We start from the raw sequence: 20033 nt of genomic DNA, 5'->3' as shown, positions 1-20033 counted from the left end.
ACTTTCTTCATTTTAATAGTGTGCTGGTTGTAACTTCAGGCACTCTGTTTACAGATTCTACGTAGAACTTTCTTCATTTCAATAGTGTGCTGGTTCTAACTCCAGGTGCTCTGTTTACAGGTTCTAGAACTTTCTTCATTTTAATAGTGTGCTGGTTGTAACTTCAGGCACTCTGTTTACAGGTTCTAGAACTTTCTTCATTTTAATAGTGCTGGTTGTAACTTCAGGTGCTCTGTTTACAGGTTCTAGAACTTTCTTCATTTTAATAGTGTGCTGGTTCTAACTTCAGGTGCTCTGTTTACAGGTTCTAGTACTTTCTTCATTTCAATAGTGTGCTGGTTCTAACTCCAGGTGCTCTGTTTACAGGTTCTAGAACTTTCTTCATTTTAATAGTGTGCTGGTTCTAACTTCAGGTGCTCTGTTTACAGGTTCTAGAACTTTCTTCATTTTAATAGTGTGCTGGTTCTAACTTCAGGTGCTCTGTTCACAGGTTCTAGTACTTTCTTCATTTCAATAGTGTGCTGGTTCTAACTCCAGGTGCTCTGTTTACAGGTTCTAGAACTTTCTTCATTTTAATAGTGTGCTGGTTCTAACTTCAGGTGCTCTGTTTACAGGTTCTAGAACTTTCTTCATTTTAATAGTGTGCTGGTTCTAACTTCAGGCGCTCTGTTTACAGGTTCTAGTACTTTCTTCATTTTAATAATCATATCATCTTTGTAATGGTTGTAGTGGGTTCAGTTCACCAAGAAACTCTGGACAGAGTGCTCCCACATATACTCACTCCCACCAAGGGTAGATTTTCTGCATGTCTTTAGTTGATTGGAGGAAACCGGACCCATATACAGCATCCGCTTTATCGGCTAAGCCACCATGCTGCTCTAAATTAATATCATTCCACGAGGCAAATGTAATTTATTTCGTTTATTCTGTTTTTTAGAAAGTTATCCATAAAAAGAATTAATCCACACAGTAGTTACGCTACATTAACTCCAGACATTGTATTGTAGAGCTCAGGAATTGCCTTGTTGCATAAACATATCCTCCCAGGGGGATTGTCTGCCAAATTATTCAAACGCTGACTCTGTAAGCTATCACACCTTGAGTTATGAATTTTGTAACTGAGTTGGTAATATTTTTCACCATATTCCTCCATACATGGTATTTCTGAAACATTCTGAAACATTAATTTCCTGTGTGCTGGCTGACTCCGAGACAAGCAGGATGGTGGAAGCTGCGTAAAGATGTCAGGGAGATTATGTTTTAGACGCAACATGTTCCCATATTTCACTGCCACCTTTCCAAACAAGTGTAGCAAAAGTGCTGTATGCTATTCCTACTTGACATGCAGCATGCAATCTACAAGCAGAACAGAAATTAGTATAAATCAGTTCTATGTTGAGCAGAAGGAGTGCTGTGGTGTGTGAAAATTGAAGGAATTAGCTGTAACAGTCTTAATGCTGTCAGACATGACACAGACAGTGTATGTAAACACAGAAGAATCTTGCTCAGTCAAGTTTTTCTAGAAATTTAAATGATCGTTGGTGGCGTTTAAGTGGCCCAGCAGTAAAATACCATATCCTACCAAAGACTACAGACTTGCAATGCCACCAGCCTGGCCTGCGCTCAACAGACACAAGACTGTGTCTAAGGGAGCAAAGGCCGAAGAGGTTTAGCCCTCTTGCTTCTGCAAGATCAAGCAAGATCTCAGTCTGATCTAGAGTGGCATGGTCCTTCATACACAGTAAAGGCACATTTACATAAGAAGCAGGCACCACGGTGACTCAGTGGGTAGCACTGTCGCCTCACAGCAAGAAGGTCCTGGGTTCGATCCCCAGGTGGGGTGGGCCGGGTCCTTTCTGTGTGGAGTTTGCATGTTCTCCCCGTGTCTGCATGGGTTTACTCCGGATGCTCCGGTTTACTCCCACAGTCCAAAGACATGCAAGTGAAATAAACTAGAGATACTAAATTGTCCATGACTGTGTTCGATATAACCTTGTGACCGATTAACCTTGTGTATTGAGTAACTACCGTTCCAAAAGTGTGAAACATGACGTTAAAATCCTAATAAACAAACAAACACATAAGAAGTGACAAAACTGTGAGTCTCTGCTCAAAACGCCGCTTTGCTCAACGCTTGGCTTGAGCGGTGCAGTAAAACATCATCAAAATGCACCATGACACCAATATGCAATTGTCACGTTAAATTTTGTTCACATTAAGCGTTGTTTGTACTGCCTGAGTTGCTTTTACCGCATCATATCAAACTATTTGTCTTATTGGAGGCACTTTAAAAAGGTTAGTGACAAACTGGGTGAAAGTTCAATCAGGTGAAGACTCTCTGTGAGATTCATCACTGCTGGTGTAAATGTGGCCAGTGGATTCGGACGAGGCGGGTTCTAGCCTGCAGCCCTCCTCAGCCAGAGAGGGTGTCGTGCAGCCACCAGAGATCGCCATAGGGCAGAGGAAAATTTAATATTAAATTACATTTCTTAAGGTGCCTAGGAGGTGCAACAGGATATTCCGCTAGCAAACCAGCAGTGGGATTCTAAACTCTCCGAGATCTCTCAGATCTGGACACCCTCTAGCAGGCACAATTGGCAGCACCTGCAGCAGACAAAATTGGCCACTAGTCTAATGAGTGAGAAAAGACTAAAAAGAAAGTGGGGTCTTCAACGCTGTGTAAGGACCCTGGCTAACAGCCCAAGATGCCTGTACAGAAGTAGAGGAATGCGTAGATCAGTGCGTGACTCTTTGTGCACAAATCCACCAAAGTATGGGCGAATAGGAAGGGGTTGGAAAACTGCACACACCTCGGAGGGGGCATGTGCTAAGCAAAAATACCCTCCTCAAACCAGATCGAGGTCCTCAGCAGCGAAAGACTGGCTATGCTAAATTGGGAACAAATAATTAAAATAATAAATAATTAAAAACAATAATAATATTAAAAATAATAATAATTAATAATAATAATATATGTTGTTATATAATATCAATATAATATATATTAATAATAACAATAATATTTTTTTTAATATTAAAAAAATATTTAAAACTTTTAATGAATTAAAATAAATCCAAAATTTTTTTTTTTCATAGACATTTTTAAGTTGAAATAGCCAGCAGCTCTGCAACAAAGAAACTAATTATTTAATTATTTGTGTTGATTATACTTGCTTATGCTTATAAAGTTTTTGTTTAATTTCATATTAATTAATACAAATTTAAAAGGCATTGTGGGTATAAACTGAAGTGGGTATATGCACTGGGTGTTCTGTATATTAAAAAACAAATACTGAATTGGTCAAATACTTGTTTTTCCATACTGTTTATCACCGGTCTAGCTTCTCCACAGAGACTTAAGATAAATGAGGACCCGGACAGAAGAAGGATGAACTATACTGATGCCAGAGACAAAGCCTGGTCTTGGCAAATAAAACCAGACTGCAGCTAATAAATAAGAGAGAAGCGACACATGAGCATTAGTGGCTGATGTAAAATCAGGACCTGATTAGTGCTTTCAGGCTTAGGATATGGCGATACTGGGCTAGGAGAACGCTTGCCCTTGACCAGGGCAATAAAACTAGAGGAATGAGACACGAAGTGAAGCAGTCGATGAGGTAGAAGGGAGGGGGAAGCCTTGGGCTTCTCACTGGTGTTTCACCGCCACGCTTAAGTGGAGAAGTGACGAGGGCCGACGCAGAGACAGCATATTGCAGCAATCTGCTCAGCGAACACATACACAAAGCCAGCCAGCATAGTACAAAGAGAAAATGAGTCTGATCTTCTTCTAATCTGAATTTACTCTGATTTGTTAAATCATGCTGAAGACGATGCTCAGTGAATGAGACCCATTCACTAACACACATTCCTAACTGTACACTGTATCATTTAAACAGTGTCAAAATATGCCAAATTATACTTCTATGCCTAATTATATGCCTGTTGGCTTCCCAGAAAGGTGGCTTGGTGGGTAGCACTCACCTCGTAGCAAGAAGGTCCCGTATTTAATTCCCAAATAAAGCAGTCCAAGTCCTTTCTGTGTGGAGTTGCATGCCCTCCCCATGTTAGCCTGTTACCTAAATTGCCCTAGGTAGGAAAGTGTGTGTAAATGTGTGTGAGAGTGTTGCCCTGGAATGAACTGGCAACCTGTCTAGAGTGTTTTCTACCTTTCACCCAGTGAATTGGACCTACTGTGACCCTAAAACGGATATTGTGATGGTAAAACAGACAACGAATGAATGAATGTATGAATGGTGGCTTCATTTACATTGTGTTATTATATGCTATATAGTGGACATAACATAGCACTCCTCTTACAGGTTCTAGAACTTTCTCTGTCAAATGCACTCTTTTCCCCCCAATTTTTCTCCCAATCTAGTCGTATCCAATTACCCGATTGCATTTCACTTCCTCTCTACTGCTGCTGACCTCTTCTCCTGACCATGACTAACACACGCCCCCTCTGACACGTGTACAGCATCCAACTACATCATTTCACCTGCATGAGACGAGTTCATATGAGTCACACACTCATCTCCATTATCCCTCGCCTCGCTGCAAGCGCCATCGACCAGCCAGCAGAGGTTGTGATTGACATCCAAACACAATGGACAAACCAACCAGCCGGTAGCAGAGCTGAAATTCGAACCTACGAGTTCAAGATGTCAGCTCTGTGTCAAATGCATAGCTCCTAAAACAGGGGTGACTCCAGACCCAATTGAACAAGCCTGATTTAGCTCATCAAGTTTTAACCATGGGCTTTGTTGGCTAAGTAAAGGTGGGAAAAAGCACTTTTCCACACACTACTTCCAGATTTTTTTTTCTCAAAGAAGATGTACAGTTCCACCCCACAGTCCCTGAGCTCACAGCTTTTTCAACTTTCTACCCTCATATAATGGTGTGGCTCTGCCCAGAGGTGTTCCACACAGCTTCTTAAATTTTTAATCACTCTGATAGTGTATTTTCTACCCTTTTATATGTGGTAGCCAAAGAAAAATGGGCACCATAGTTGCAGGCTTTAATACTAACCACACATGGTGGTCTTGGCCAGTTGTTTTAACACAAATTATTGCAATATATAAGTTTATGATGCATTTGAATGAATAGTGTAACAGGCCACTCAGACCTGGGGCCACTCAGATGGAACCACACTGGATATAGGGTGCATCAGTAAAAGAGTGACTGTTTTACTCCTTTTTAGTTGCCGCCCCGACTTGTTCTAAGTTCCTCTTTCTTTCATGTCTTTTTCTTGACAATGTGTGTTATCATGCACTGGTGGACTGAGTAGCTGGTGTTATGATAACTCATTTTTTTTTTTTTATCTGACTTTTCTACTTTCCTTCATGGTCATGCGTTTCTCTGGGGGAGCTTATCATCGATGCCCCTGTGGGGCAAGTGCATGGCCACTTGACTTTTTGATTTTCCCAAGGCACAGTGTATGCTTATATCCCTGTGGGCTTTTTCTTTGCTGGGCAAGCATGTGGAGTGTGATACCCATACTTCACGGAGTGCACACGTCTTTCTTTTGCCTCTTGACTTTGGCCTGTAATTTTTCTCCTGTAAAGTTTCTTTTGTTTCTTTTATTTGTTTCTTTATTTTTTTTTGGTATTCTACATATTGGGTTTAGTCTTTACGAGGTTGCAGATAGAGGGCTTAAACTTGCTGATTAGTGGCGAGATTTAAGGTTTGTGTTTAGTGATTTAACGTTTTTCATTCACGCAGTGTATACAATATCCAATATGAGCAGATTCTAGCAATTATACGGTAATTAAGTTAGTATAACAGACTTTTCTGTGGTGTAGTTTGCTGACAATGTTTGATGTGTTTACATATTGAGTGCATTTTGTCCCTTTGGGGATTCCATAATCGATGGAAAAGTGTGCTTCTCTACACATGTGATCATCTCTTTGTAGTCTGTGCTGCGCCTCAACAGAACAAGCCAGTAAAGCAATATGCTCCCGATAGTTTGTCTATGTACAAACTGAGTTTGGAAACTGAGTTTGGAAAACTCGCAACCGATTATGTGGACGCAGAGGGGGGGAGCCGTATGCACGGTGTGTGTCTTCTCTTTCGGTCTGTTCTATTTTAGATCCAGGGGAGATTGGCCTTCAGGTCTTTTTCCCATTTTATTTGAAGGGTAACAAATCCTGACTGGATGAAATGACCAGACAGATGTTTTTTTATCCGAGCTTAAAGAGCATGAAGGAGAAACAGAGTGTGGCTGTGAAACCTCTGCTGCAGCCCCTATCTGTTTTTAGCGTATACACAAACACAATTTCAATATAGTTGGGACAAAGGATAAAATGCAAATGAAGACTGAGCAGTGATTTATGGATTTTCTTTTTACAGGGATTCAATTGTAAACATCACAAGTAAGAGATATTTAATGTTTACCTATAGCTGTATTATGTAAATATGTGCTAATTCCTAATTTAATACCTGCAACACATTCCAAATCAATTAAGACATGGCAAATTCAGACTACAGATATATCTAAAACAACTGATGCGGTCACAGTTGCATATGAATTGAACATTCTCTAGACTTAAGGAGGAAATGTGATGTGGTCTGATGAGTCCACATTTTAAATATATATATATTTTTTATTTTATTCATGTATTTTCTCCCTTTTTCTCCCATATTAACATAGCCAATAAGTCTTCCAATCACGTCCTAGGAGGATATATTTGCCTGACACATGCTCTCTCCTTCATGTGCGCAGTCCACTGACCCCCTCTTATTCACCCATACTTAGGTGGATTCATGCATGAGGCCAGTCTCACACATGGAGAGTGACACACTGATCTCCAGTGTGAGACAAGGGCAGTTGTAGCCTAGTGGTTAAGGTGCTGGACTAGTAATCAAAAGGTCACTGGTTCAAGTACCACCACTGCCAGGTTGCCACTGTTGGGCCCTTGAGCAAGGCCCTTAACCCTCAATTGCTTACACTGTATACTGTAAGTTGCTTTGGATAAAAGCGTCTAATAAATAAAAAAAAAAAATTCCTCTACTTTTGTATAGGTGGCTTGGGCTACTAACCGGGGTCTTTACACAGTCCACCCAGCAGACTTAGTGGCCAATTTTGTCTTCTACAGGCACTGCCAATTGTGCCTGCTATGGGACGTCTAGTTGGGCGGTAACAAAGCTGAGATTTGAACACAGAATTTAGAGTTTAAAATCCCAGCACTGGTTTGCTAGCAGAATATCCCTGTGTACTTTTTTATTTATTTAAATATATATTGTGTTCTCCAGACTACTACTAATGTACAGTTTAAAAGTCAGCATCATTCATGGTTTGTGGGTCCGTTAGTACCAATGACATGATTGACTTGCACATACAGTGTATCACAAAAGTGAGTACACCCCTCACATTTCTGCAAATATTTAATTATATCTTTTCATGGGACAACACTATAGACATGAAACTTGGATATAACTTAGAGTAGTCAGTGTACAACTTGTATAGCAGTGTAGATTTACTGTCTTCTGAAAATAACTCAACACACAGCCATTAATGTCTAAATAGCTGGCAACATAAGTGAGTACACCCCACAGTGAACATGTCCAAATTGTGCCCAAATGTGTCGTTGTCCCTCCCTGGTGTCATGTGTCAAGGTCCCAGGTGTAAATGGGGAGCAGGGCTGTTAAATTTGGTGTTTTGGGTACAATTCTCTCATACTGGCCACTGGATATTCAACATGGCACCTCATGGCAAAGAACTGAGGATGTGAGAAATAGAATTGTTGCTCTCCACAAAGATGGCCTGGGCTATAAGAAGATTGCTAACACCCTGAAACTGAGCTACAGCATGGTGGCCAAGGTCATACAGCGGTTTTCCAGGACAGGTTCCACTCGGAACAGGCTTCGCCAGGGTCGACCAAAGAAGTTGAGTCCACATGTTCGGCATCATATCCAGAGGTTGGCTTTAAAAAATAGACACATGCAGAGGTTGAAGACGTGGGAGGTCAGCCTGTCAGTGCTCAGACCATACGCCGCACACTGCATCAACTCGGTCTGCATGGTCGTCATCCCAGAAGGAAGCTGACGCACAAGAAAGCCCGCAAACAGTTTGCTGAAGACAAGCAGTCCAAGAACATGGATTACTGGAATGCCCTGTGGTCTGACGAGACCAAGATAAACTTGTTTGCCTCAGATGGTGTCCAGCATGTGTGGCGGCGCCCTGGTGAGAAGTACCAAGACAACTGTATCTTGCCTACAGTCAAGCATGGTGGTGGTAGCATCATGGTCTTGGGCTGCATGAGTGTTAATGGCACTGGGGAGCTGCAGTTCATTGAGGGAAACATGAATTCCAACATGTACTGTGACATTCTGAAACAGAGCATGATCCCCTCCCTTCGAAAACTGGGCCTCATGGCAGTTTTCCAACAGGATAACGACCCCAAACACAACCTCCAAGATGACACCTGCCTTGCTGAGGAAGCTGAAGGTAAAGGTGATGGACTAAACCCAATTGAGCACCTGTGGCGCATCCTCAAGTGGAAGGTGGAGGAGTTCAAGGTGTCTAACATCCACCAGCTCCGTGATGTCATCATGGAGGAGTGGAACAGGATTCCAGTAGCAACCTGTGCAGCTCTGGTGAATTCCATGCCCAGGAGGGTTAAGGCAGTGCTGGATAATAATGGTGGTCACACAAAATATTGACACTTTGGGCACAATTTGGACATGTTCACTGTGGGGTGTACTCACTTATGTTGCCAGCCATTTAGACATTAATGGCTGTGTGTTGAGTTATTTTCAGAAGACAGTAAATCTACACTGCTATACAAGTTGTACACTGACTACTCTAAGTTATATCCAAGTTTTATTTCTATAGTGTTGTCCCATGAAAAGATATAATAAAATATTTGCAGAAATGTGAGGGGTGTACTCACTTTTGTGATACACTGTATATGAAGATGCTACTAATGCTATTAGGCACAGACTGTGTGCTGCCAGGTACATAACGTATTTTTAAGATATTTCCTTGTTTGTTTTAGCAGGACAAAACCATATAGCATAAAGTCATATCTGACCTAACCATGTTTGAAAATAAACCCCTAATCATTTTATAAAAAACCTATTTCCTTCTAAGAAAACAGAATAGTTGTAGAATTCACTTTTAAGAATGATGTGCATGTGCCTAACCAGTATTATATGGGAAGAGTCTGCATGTCTTTAGAAGATTGTGTGTGTGTGTGTGTGTGTGAGAGAGAGAGAGAGAGAGAGAGAGAGAGTGTAGCAAAAAAAGCTTGAGGTGTAATATTTCTCAGTCTCAACATGTGTATGAAGGTGTTAACCTGTGTTGTAGTGCTTGGTGCAGTAGCGAAGATCTTTCTCCTCCTTCAGGATAAACTGTGGTAATGTCAGTCCATCAGCCACCTGCACGGCACCTTTCTCATCCCACTCAAATATCAGATCATTCATCGTGTAGCCGACTGGGAAAGAAGAAGGCAAATAATTAGTCCACAGTCACATTAAATAATTAATAGACAGCTATATTACAAACGCAATTTCACTATTGGTTAATATACAGTGTATCACAAAAGTGAGTACACCCCTCACATTTCTGCAGATATTTAAGTATATCTTTTCATGGGACAACACTGACAAAATGACACTTTGACACAATGAAAAGTAGTCTGTGTGCAGCTTATATAACAGTGTAAATTTATTCTTCCCTCAAAATAACTCAATATACAGCCATTAATGTCTAAACCACCGGCAACAAAAGTGAGTACACCCCTTAGTGAAAGTTCCTGAAGTGTCAATATTTTGTGTGGCCACCATTATTTCCCAGAACTGCCTTAACTCTCCTGGGCATGGAGTTTACCAGAGCTTCACAGGTTGCCACTGGAATGCTTTTCCACTCCTCCATGACGACATCACGGAGCTGGCAGATATTCGAGACTTTGCACTCCTCCACCTTCCGCTTGAGGATGCCCCAAAGATGTTCTATTGGGTTTAGGTCTGGAGACATGCTTGGCCAGTCCATCACCTTTACCCTCAGCCTCTTCAATAAAGCAGTGGTCGTCTTAGAGGTGTGTTTGGGGTCATTATCATGCTGGAACACTGCCCTGCGACCCAGTTTCCGGAGGGAGGGGATCATGCTCTGCTTTAGTATTTCACAGTACATATTGGAGTTCATGTGTCCCTCAATGAAATGTAACTCCCCAACACCTGCTGCACTCATGAAGCCCCAGACCATGGCATTCCCACCACCATGCTTGACTGTAGGCATGACACACTTATCTTTGTACTCCTCACCTGATTGCCGCCACACATGCTTGAGACCATCTGAACCAAACAAATTAATCTTGGTCTCATCAGACCATAGGACATGGTTCCAGTAATCCATGTCCTTTGTTGACATGTCTTCAGCAAACTGTTTGCGGGCTTTCTTGTGTAGAGACTTCAGAAGAGGCTTCCTTCTGGGGTGACAGCCATGCAGACCAATTTGATGTAGTGTGCGGCGTATGGTCTGAGCACTGACAGGCTGACCTCCCGCCTTTTCAATCTCTGCAGCAATGCTGACAGCACTCCTGCGCCTATCTTTCAAAGACAGCAGTTGCATGTGACGCTGAGCACGTGCACTCAGCTTCTTTGGACGACCAACGCGAGGTCTGTTCTGAGTGGACCCTGCTCTTTTAAAACGCTGGATGATCTTGGCCACTGTGCTGCAGCTCAGTTTCAGGGTGTTGGCAATCTTCTTGTAGACTTGGCCATCTTCATGTAGCGCAACAATTCGTCTTTTAAGATCCTCAGAGAGTTCTTTGCCATGAGGTGCCATGTTGGAACTTTCAGTGACCAGTATGAGAGAGTGTGAGAGCTGTACTACTAAATTGAACACACCTGCTCCCTATGAACACCTGAGACCTAGTAACACTAACAAATCACATGACATTTTGGAGGGAAAATGACAAGCAGTGCTCAATTTGGACATTTAGGGGTGTAGTCTCTTAGGGGTGTACTCACTTTTGTTGCCGGTGGTTTAGACATTAATGGCTGTATATTGAGTTATTTTGAGGGAAGAATAAATTTACACTGTTATATAAGCTGCACACAGACTTCTTTTCATTGTGTCAAAGTGTCATTTTGTCAGTGTTGTCCTATGAAAAGATATACTTAAATATCTGCAGAAATGTGAGGGGTGTACTCACTTTTGTGATACACTGTAACTGTCTCTATTACAACAATTTAAATCTGTGCTGATATTTCATAAATTATTTATATTTTCAATTTTGCAGGTACAACTTTCATAAAGTCTATTGGCTAAGCATTATTTTTATGAAGCTGTATTTTTTTATGGACTTGGACTGCACACTATAGCGCAACTTACAAAAACCTATTAAACACTGCAGCAGCACAGACTGCAGTAACAGACGGGGACTACTGATGGTGGCATTAAAAACTGTGCAAAGTGCAAAGAATCCATCAAAATTGCTGGTAGCATGAGTCCAATTATGCATGGTTAAAATATCACCAAATAATGCTTATAATAGTTGGTGTGTGTATGAATATTACATGTGGTATTATATACAGTAATGACAACATTTGCATAAAGATGAACGAAGAGTTTAATTAAACAATCTTTAATTTAGTATGCAATATGTTTTTCCCTATCTTTATTCCTTTTATAATAAGCTACATAGTCACCTTCTGATGCATTTTCCCATCATCGTACACAGCAGCACCGCTGCTTTCACATAATCATCACATGAAAATCTTCTTCCCCTTAAAGCTTCTTTTAGTGTCCACTCATTCACCCACTTTCTTAACCGGGGGGGTGCTGAAGCCTATCCCAGCTTCTTAATGGGCGCAAGGCACACAGTAACACCTGGATGGGTGCCAGTCCATCACAGGGCAATTCAGTGTCTCTAGTTAACCTCACTGCATGTTTTTGGACTGTGAGATAAAACCGGTTCATTTAATTATGAATGTTCATTCAATTATGAATGAACATGATTTAAGTTAAGAGCCTTGCTCAGGGGCCCAACAGTGGCAACTCTGCAGTGGTGGGGCTTGAACTGGCAAACTTCCAATGACTAGTCCATTACCTTTACCAGTGAGCTACCGCTGTGCAAATTTCTAATTAGCCATAACTTGTATGCATGACATTAGTCCAACCTTAGTTTGTTGTTCATTTTCCATAATGATGTCATTTATTACTATAAATTCACAGATTTTAAACAATGTCATCGTCAAAGCCTATAAATGATCAAACAACATTACTTATTTACACTGTAATTCCGCTTCCCTAATCTACTGCATTGCCGGAGGCAAAAACCAAAGCAAGTGCAAAACCAGGAGCAGGTAATATCCTGAGCTCTAAACCTCTATCTCACTCCTGCTGAAGGTGCACATAGATTACTGTGCTCCTCATCTCTTTTTACGAGCCGGCAAAACATCCATCTTTGAAACAGTGAATAAATCTCCTTCGCCGGCTGTCAAGTGTAGGGCGTACTTACAGCTCTCCAGCTGCATTATACAGGTCTGCACGTCCATGGGGAAATTCTTCAGGTCCATAGGACAGGCCAGAATCAGCGTTATCCTGTAAACAATCAGATCAGGCACTGAGGGTGAGCACAGGGTTCCAAATGCAATTTCAGCCGTTCTATTTCCTGAATTTATCAGACTAGATCTAACAAACACGTGTATTATATATTACAGAGAAGAACCTAAATGATAAGCATCGAGCACTGATTTTCATAACGGCAAAGTCATTTCAGCTAGATCCTGTTTAGTGTGAGAATTAGCTTGATGCAGTTACTTCTCACATTTTCAAAGCTCTGGGGAAGGGAGGGTGGGGTCAATGATAGTATCACTACCAAAGTTACTTTACAGTGATTTCCACCGGCCTGATGCAATCTGAAGAAGGTTCACAGCCAAGACCAGTCTGATCCAAAGGGTTCTTTTGATTGTTTCAAATTAAAAGAAACACTAAATCCTTTGGATTGCCTTCCTTTCTTCAAAGCTCCCTGTAATAGTGCACTGGAATACAAATTAGATCTGCTTTTTTAAACCTGACTTTAGGACTTTTTTATACCCTAAATATAAGTATAAAATAATTACAATCACAGTTATTTACAGCATCACAACCAGTCTTAGAATCATCTTTGAACAAGATGAATAATGTGCACCTATTTTACAGCCTTGGGTTGGGACAGTAATGAAAATCTTAATAAAAATGCAGTGTTCCTTACATTTACTTTGACTTTTATTTCATTGCTGACAGGATGAACCTGGGATATTTCATGTTTTGTCTAGTCAACTTCATTTCATTTATTAATAAACATCCATTCCTGCATTTAAGGCCTGCAACACATTTCAAAAAAGTCTGAACAGGGACAATTTAGGGGTTAAAATAAATAAATAATGATGTGATTTTAAACAAATGATGTCAACAGCTGATTGTAATCATGATTTGGTACAAAAGCACTACAGTACGGAGTTGCATGCATGAATTCCAATTAAAGCTTTACTGTGCAAAAAAGAAGCCGTATGTTATGTCCAGAAGCGGCGTCAACTTCTCTGGGCTCTGAGGCACCTGGGATGGACCATCACACAGTGGAAACGTGTATTGTGCTCAGACAAATAAGTATTTCAGACTGTTATCAGCAAAGTCCAAAAAGTCCAAAAACCAGAGTCTGTCATGGTATGGGTTTGTATCAGTACCCTTGGCAAATTCTGGAAATGGGGTTTGTATGTAAAATATACAAAATATAATCCACTCATTATTTTTTTTTTTAGCAATAACATTAAGCAGCTCCTATAGTATATCTTTTTAATAAATTGTCACCTTATGCTATATAAGACATTTCCATTTTTAGAGATTCTCAGCAGCTTGTTGTCGGTTGTGACCTCGTGGAAATTCGCTCCTTTTTCATTAGCAAAGAACAAATCCGGTTTCCAAATGGAGTCCAACATAGAGGGGTCGAGATCGAGAGAGTCATCCGGATATTCGCTGTAGGCCAGCCTGGGGTCATTCCACTGCTGTCTCAGGAAAATGTTCACCCTGTAGTCCTGTAACACACATGAATAGTGATGTCAGAGCTGAGAGGAGGCACATACTAAACACAGTTTGGATCTTGGATACATTTTGTCTGTTGCTAGGGTCCCAAACTGATGATGTATGTCAGAATTTAGCATTCTAGTTAGAATAAATAGTATTTTAGTATAAATACTTTATATACTTTATTTTAGTATAAATAATTCAAAAAATATTTTTTAATTATGAAAATATATAACTAAAATAAAAAGAAAACTATAAAAAATTCAATGTCATGTGAAATTATTAAGTGAGATCAAAAAAATTGTAAAAATAACTCATTTATTCATTCATGGTCTGTTTTACCACCGCTTTACCCGATTCAAGGTCATGGCGGGTACAATTCACTGGGTTAAAGGCAGGAAACACCCTGGCCAGTCCATCACAGGGCAAACACACACACACACACCACACAATTAGGGCAATTTGGTAGCTCTAATTAACCTAACTGCATGTCTTTGGACTGTGGCAGGAAACCAGAGCTCCCGGAAGGAAACCCACATGGACACAAAAGACCTGGATCGTTCCACCTGAGAAACGAACCCAGGAACCCACCAAGCCACCGTGACCCCTAAATAAAAATCAAGTGGAGTCAATTAACGTTAGTGTCATAAACTTTGGTACTTTACAGTACTGTGACAGTATACAGTCTGAGCAATTGGGGGTTAAAAGCCTTGCTCAAGGGCCCAAATTGTTTCAAAAGATTAAATTAAAATTATTTAAAATGTAACAAAAAGAGATTAAATATAGCATACTGTTTCAACCTTTAGTATAGCATACAGATATTCAGCTGGTATTAATTATGGAGGCAACAAATTATTGCCATACTTACAGTTTTAATAAAATATGAGAGAGTGTCTGTGATGGTTAATTACAGAGTGGTGTTAAATTAACCAAATTTAAATATATTCTAATATATATTCTGTATATTTTACACAATACATACATCTTTTATTAATTGTTTACGTTACCTAACTAATAGCCACCAGGCAACACATTTGTATTACTTAAGTCTGCAATGCTTGAATTGGTCGTTTATTAATTCAGTGGTTGGACGGGTGTCAGGGACTGCCAACAACCCCGGATAACTTCAAACATCTTTCTTTATTTATTGCATTTCTAGTGCACAAATAATGCCAAGTTCACACTACACAACTTGATCGCCGGTAATCGAGAGTCTTTTAAGTCATTGTGGTTTTCACACTACACAACTGATCGGCGATAGGGGGTTTCACACTACATGATCTATCACCAGGAGGAATCTATTTGGGAGTCTATTTGGTCTCCCAAACTAAGTTTTTTGTAACAAAAACACACACGAGAAGTAAAAAGGGGTTCAATGATACCACGCCAGCAAGAAGCGAGCGATCAAAGTTGTTTGAGCGCTAATGTAGGAAAAATAAATGAATCTGGGTGAAGGAGTGGGTTTAGCTACGCGGCCAGCAGGGATTGTCTGTTCTGCAGAGAGAGTTAAAAGTCAAATAAATATTTTTTGCAATGCAACGTTGGTATTACGGTTTGGCGTGGACGATAAGGTCACATATACTGTAAAGCTTGTGTGTGCTGATGTATTTTGATATAAACTATATTATGCCCCTGTTCCACATATTTACAACACCTCCCCCCGGGTTTCCTTTTCTATCTTGCGTTCATAACAATTACAATCTGATCGCAACACTTTTAACACTACATGATTTTGAGTCGGCGACTGGTCCAGATATTTAACATGCTAGATATTTTTCATGAGTCTGCGAGTGATCAGCGAGTGCTCAGCAAGTGGCTCGGATCGAGTCGTTGAACAGTTCACACACAGCTTTCAAGAGCCTTGCCTGTCGGCAAGATTTTCAAACCCCGAGCAAACGCCGACTGACCTCCGAGCTGCCACATCTAGCGGTGACCTGTCGGCAAGCGAAAATTAGGGCAAAAATCGTGTAGTGTGAACTAGGCATAATATGAAGCTGTGATATAGAAGAAATAGTGCATCACATGACCTTTCAAAAAAAAACAAAAAACGCAACAGGTCAGAGCAGTTATACCAATGCAAGACGAGTCAGTCTGCGAAAACTTCAAGATATTTTGATAGAGGAGAATCATCTGTTTCAGGTTATTAGATTTATGTCTCTCAAAGAGCAATCAGAGAAGCAAAGATGAAGTAGCAATGCTTATTGATTTTTACCATGTCAATATGTTTGCTTTATATTAACTCACGCCAATTGTGAAATAACAAGAACTGGATAGTAAACAATCCACTGCCACCGTAAAATAACAATCATTTCCTATATGTCACAGCCTGAGGTGATTTGTCAGGATTTTCCGTTGGCCGTTATATGGGCTGTACTATTTTTTAAATGTCTAAAGATTTCATTTGTTTTCCATCTAACCACAAATCGTTCTCAAGTCCACTATGGCTTTCCATTATTACAACCAATTTCCAGATGGAAAACAGATGCCTAAAGGAAGGGCTACCCTTTCAAAGCCATGTTTTTTCTCTCTCCACAGTTCGATCTAGCAAACGAATCTGATGTGGGCACACATTCATCAGCATAAACTAAAGGGATAGAAAAAAAAAAAAACCTTCATATTTCCCGCTATGATTTCTCCAGGCTAAAGAGACTGATTTACGACATCAGCCGACACATAATGTGATTCAAGCTCAAGGCCAGATCCCGTTCTGAGGGTGACTGATTAGAAAAAGTTTGGCTGTTCGTATGACTCTGCTTCAACTCGGTTTACTAGGAAATAGCACTCGTTCTGGATTTATGCACCCTATGTTTTTTTTAAAGGAAAAGCCAGTAAGCAAGGTCAATACCCACACAACACTTAGCACAGGGCTTTCGAAATGGGCCTAAAAAAAGACATTCTTTGCTGCGTCCGAAAACGCATACAGTGGTACCTTGTAACTCAACGTCCCCTAAATTCAAAATCTTTGAAACTCAACACCCTTCGTCGAGAAATTTGTACCCTTAAACTCAACATTTTCCTTAAACTCAATGTGTTCAGTTTGTTTTTTAAAAATGTATTTATTTAATTTTAAATTAACAACAGTCGCTTTGTTCAGCGCTCGGCTTGACCAGTGCCGTAATATGTCATCAAAGTGAGCATATGAGACGAAACTGCATTTGTGTGGAATAACTGTCAGATTCACTCTGAAAAGTGTCCACATGTATTTGTGTTTATCTGGATTTTTCTCACTGTTTCACTTTTAAACTTGTGTTACAGCTCATGTCAAAAAACAACCCCATTGTTTTACATTAGCCCAAAATGTATGCAAGTCCATGTGACCATGACATTAACATTAACATTAACAGGTTTCCCCATACATTCTTATGGGGAAAAATACCTTGAAACTCAATGCCTTTTAAACTCAACGCCAGTCCCAGAACCAACTGACGTTGAGTTTAGGGTACCACTGTACTTCCATACCGAACACTTCGTGAAAGCAGTACGCTAGAGCGGGTAGTGTGTTCGAATACATAGTATTCATTGAACAGTACCCGGATCACTTACTGCATGGGCAGCCTTTTTGAGTATGCAAACACAGCACACTGTGGTCCAATAATCTATCCCGTACTTCAACTGGAGCTGCAAAGGCATTTGAAGTGGAAGAAGAACGATGGTGGAAAGTGGGGAGTCGGCTGTTTACAAGTGTAGGTAAGACAAAAATACATGATGAGAAGAACTGATAAGAAAAATACCTAAAAGTGGGGCTTTTAATAAATAGAGGGGCTTTAACTATGGCAATGTGACATCATGCATCATGTGACGCTGGTAAGATGACAAGGTAGTACTAAAAGAGCGTACTGCTTTATCGTCTGAGTAGTGCGCACTGCCTCAAATTTAGTACGTACTATCCGAGTATGCGATTTTGGACGCAGCCATTCTTCTCACATTTTTTTAAATAAGACAGGCTCCAACCATAGGTACACATCTTACAGCTTCTAGAACTTTCTTTTTTAATATAGTGTACTGGCTTTTTCCTCAAGAAGTGTGATGGCTCTTCCAACAGATTCTAGAACTTTGTCCCTTTATACCCAGTCGAGTCCATTATTATGACCACTTCCTATGGTAGCAGTGCATTCCTCATAAAGGAAGTCATGTTTGATGAGCTGGCTTGTTAAGTATATAAGGTGTGTGATAGGCTGTCTGCACATAAATCCCTCGTTTCTGTCATGGGTGAAAGTACCATGGGTAAAAAAAATTGTCTTCCCTGGGGCGGATGGGATCTTCCAGCAAGAAGACATGTCACATGGTTGTAAGAGCATGACCAAGACTTCCAAGTACTACCCTGGCCCCCTAAGTCCCCAGACTTGAACTCAAATGAGCATCTGTGGGACCACATCGATCGTCGTGTTCACTTTATGGATCCTTCATCACGCACCCTCCAGCAGCTGTGGGATGCACTGCAGTCAGCATGGCTCCAGATACCTGTGACAACCTACCAGGATCTTATTGAGTCACTCCCAGCTCGTCTAGCTGCTGTATGTTCTGCACCATTAAAGTATGCTGCTTTGCCCACAAACACTTTAATTTTGACTTGTTTAAAGCCTATTTTCCTTATACAGTGTTTTGTCTTTACCCATGAGTATTCTTTTCACTGTGGGTGTTCCAGAACCTTCTTATGTAGTTCACAACAAGTCCACTTATAGTCTAGAATTTTATTATTGTAAAGTGTTCTGACTCTGTCTACAGGAACTCTTCCTACAGTCACCAGAACTTTCTGAATCATCAAAAAACGTATTAGTGCCAGAGTGGTTACGCGGTCCATTAAGTCAACCCACCACTGGGTCTGGGTTTAAGTTTCAGCAGTGCTATTGGCTGACCAGCTGTCTACACATACATGATTATTATTATTCAACTCCTAGCAAACATATAGATAGTTTTTCTTCTCCTGAGTATTCAAGCTTCTTAATGGCTTGTTCATAGTTTCTCTAATTCAACACATGATTGGCTATGTCAGATCAGAAGGGGAGTGGTATGGCAAGGGATGGCTGAAGCTTTGCAATGGATTTTTTTCCTCACCAATAAAGTATGCTGCACTTACCATATAGGAGCACTTTGTAGTTCTACAATTACTGACTGTAGTCCATCTGTTTCTCTGCATGCTTTGTTAGCCCCCTTTCATGCTGTTCTTCAATGGTCAGGACCCCCACAGGACCACTACAGAGTAGGTATTATTTGGGTGGTGGATCATTCTCAGCACTGCAGTGACACTGACATGGTGGTTGAGTGTGTGTTGTGCTGGTATGAGTGGATAAGACACAGCAGTGCTGATGGAGTTTTTTAACACCTCACTGTCACAGCAGGACTGAGAATAGTCCACCAACCAAAAATATCCAGCCAACAGCAGCCTGTGGGCAGCGTCCAGTGATCACTGATGAAGGTCTAGAAGATGACCAACTCAAACAGCAGCAATATATGAGCAATCGTGGGGGTCCTGATCATTGAAGAACAGGGTGAAAGCAGGCTAAAACAGTATGTAGAGAAATAGATTGTAATTGTAGTAATTGTAGAACTTCAAAGTGCTTCTATATGGTAAGTGGAGCTGTTAAAATGGACAGTGAGTGTAGAAACAAGTAGGTGGTTTTAATGTTATAGCTGATCAGTGTAATTTAAGATCTAGGCCAGTTTATCTGTCCACGCAAGCAATTTTTCTTTACTCCACTGATAAATAGCAGAAATGTTTGTGCTTTCTCTCACTTACAGGAAATGAAAATCCAGTTAGCTAATTAAATATCCACACAACACTCCCCTGGGTAATGGTCTTTCAAAACTGTGTAAACAATGAGGCTAGCAGTGGTTCGGCGGGGGTTGTTGGTCCCAGCATCGGCCAGAGCCAGAGCCGGCTGGATCATTATAGCATGACAGACTGCTGCCATCCAATCAGATTATTGATGTCACCCTTGTTAGAGTTGCCTTGCTCTTCTATATCGGCCTGCTTATCACTCCTTTGAACATTAGCGTCTTTGAATTGACTCAATTTCACCATCTG

At 40.7% G+C, this 20033-nt stretch overlaps 1 protein-coding gene across 1 annotated transcript in view; it reads right to left on the bottom strand.

Annotated features, from left to right (window-relative positions):
- glra1 (glycine receptor, alpha 1) overlaps window positions 1-20033 on the bottom strand; it is a 118348-nt gene that overhangs the window by 29514 nt on the left and 68801 nt on the right. The window contains exons 4-6 of the mRNA XM_063000607.1: window positions 13796-14019; window positions 12465-12547; window positions 9297-9434 (exon numbers count right to left, since the gene is read on the bottom strand). Coding sequence (XP_062856677.1) covers window positions 9297-9434; window positions 12465-12547; window positions 13796-14019 — 445 coding nt within the window. The remainder of the gene's footprint in view (window positions 1-9296; window positions 9435-12464; window positions 12548-13795; window positions 14020-20033) is intronic.

The sequence above is a fragment of the Trichomycterus rosablanca genome, chromosome 8, assembly GCF_030014385.1.
Source record: "Trichomycterus rosablanca isolate fTriRos1 chromosome 8, fTriRos1.hap1, whole genome shotgun sequence".
In the NCBI taxonomy this organism is placed as follows: domain Eukaryota; kingdom Metazoa; phylum Chordata; class Actinopteri; order Siluriformes; family Trichomycteridae; genus Trichomycterus; species Trichomycterus rosablanca.
Note: the sequence above shows the minus strand (reverse complement) of the source record. Positions and strands in the feature narration are given on the sequence as shown.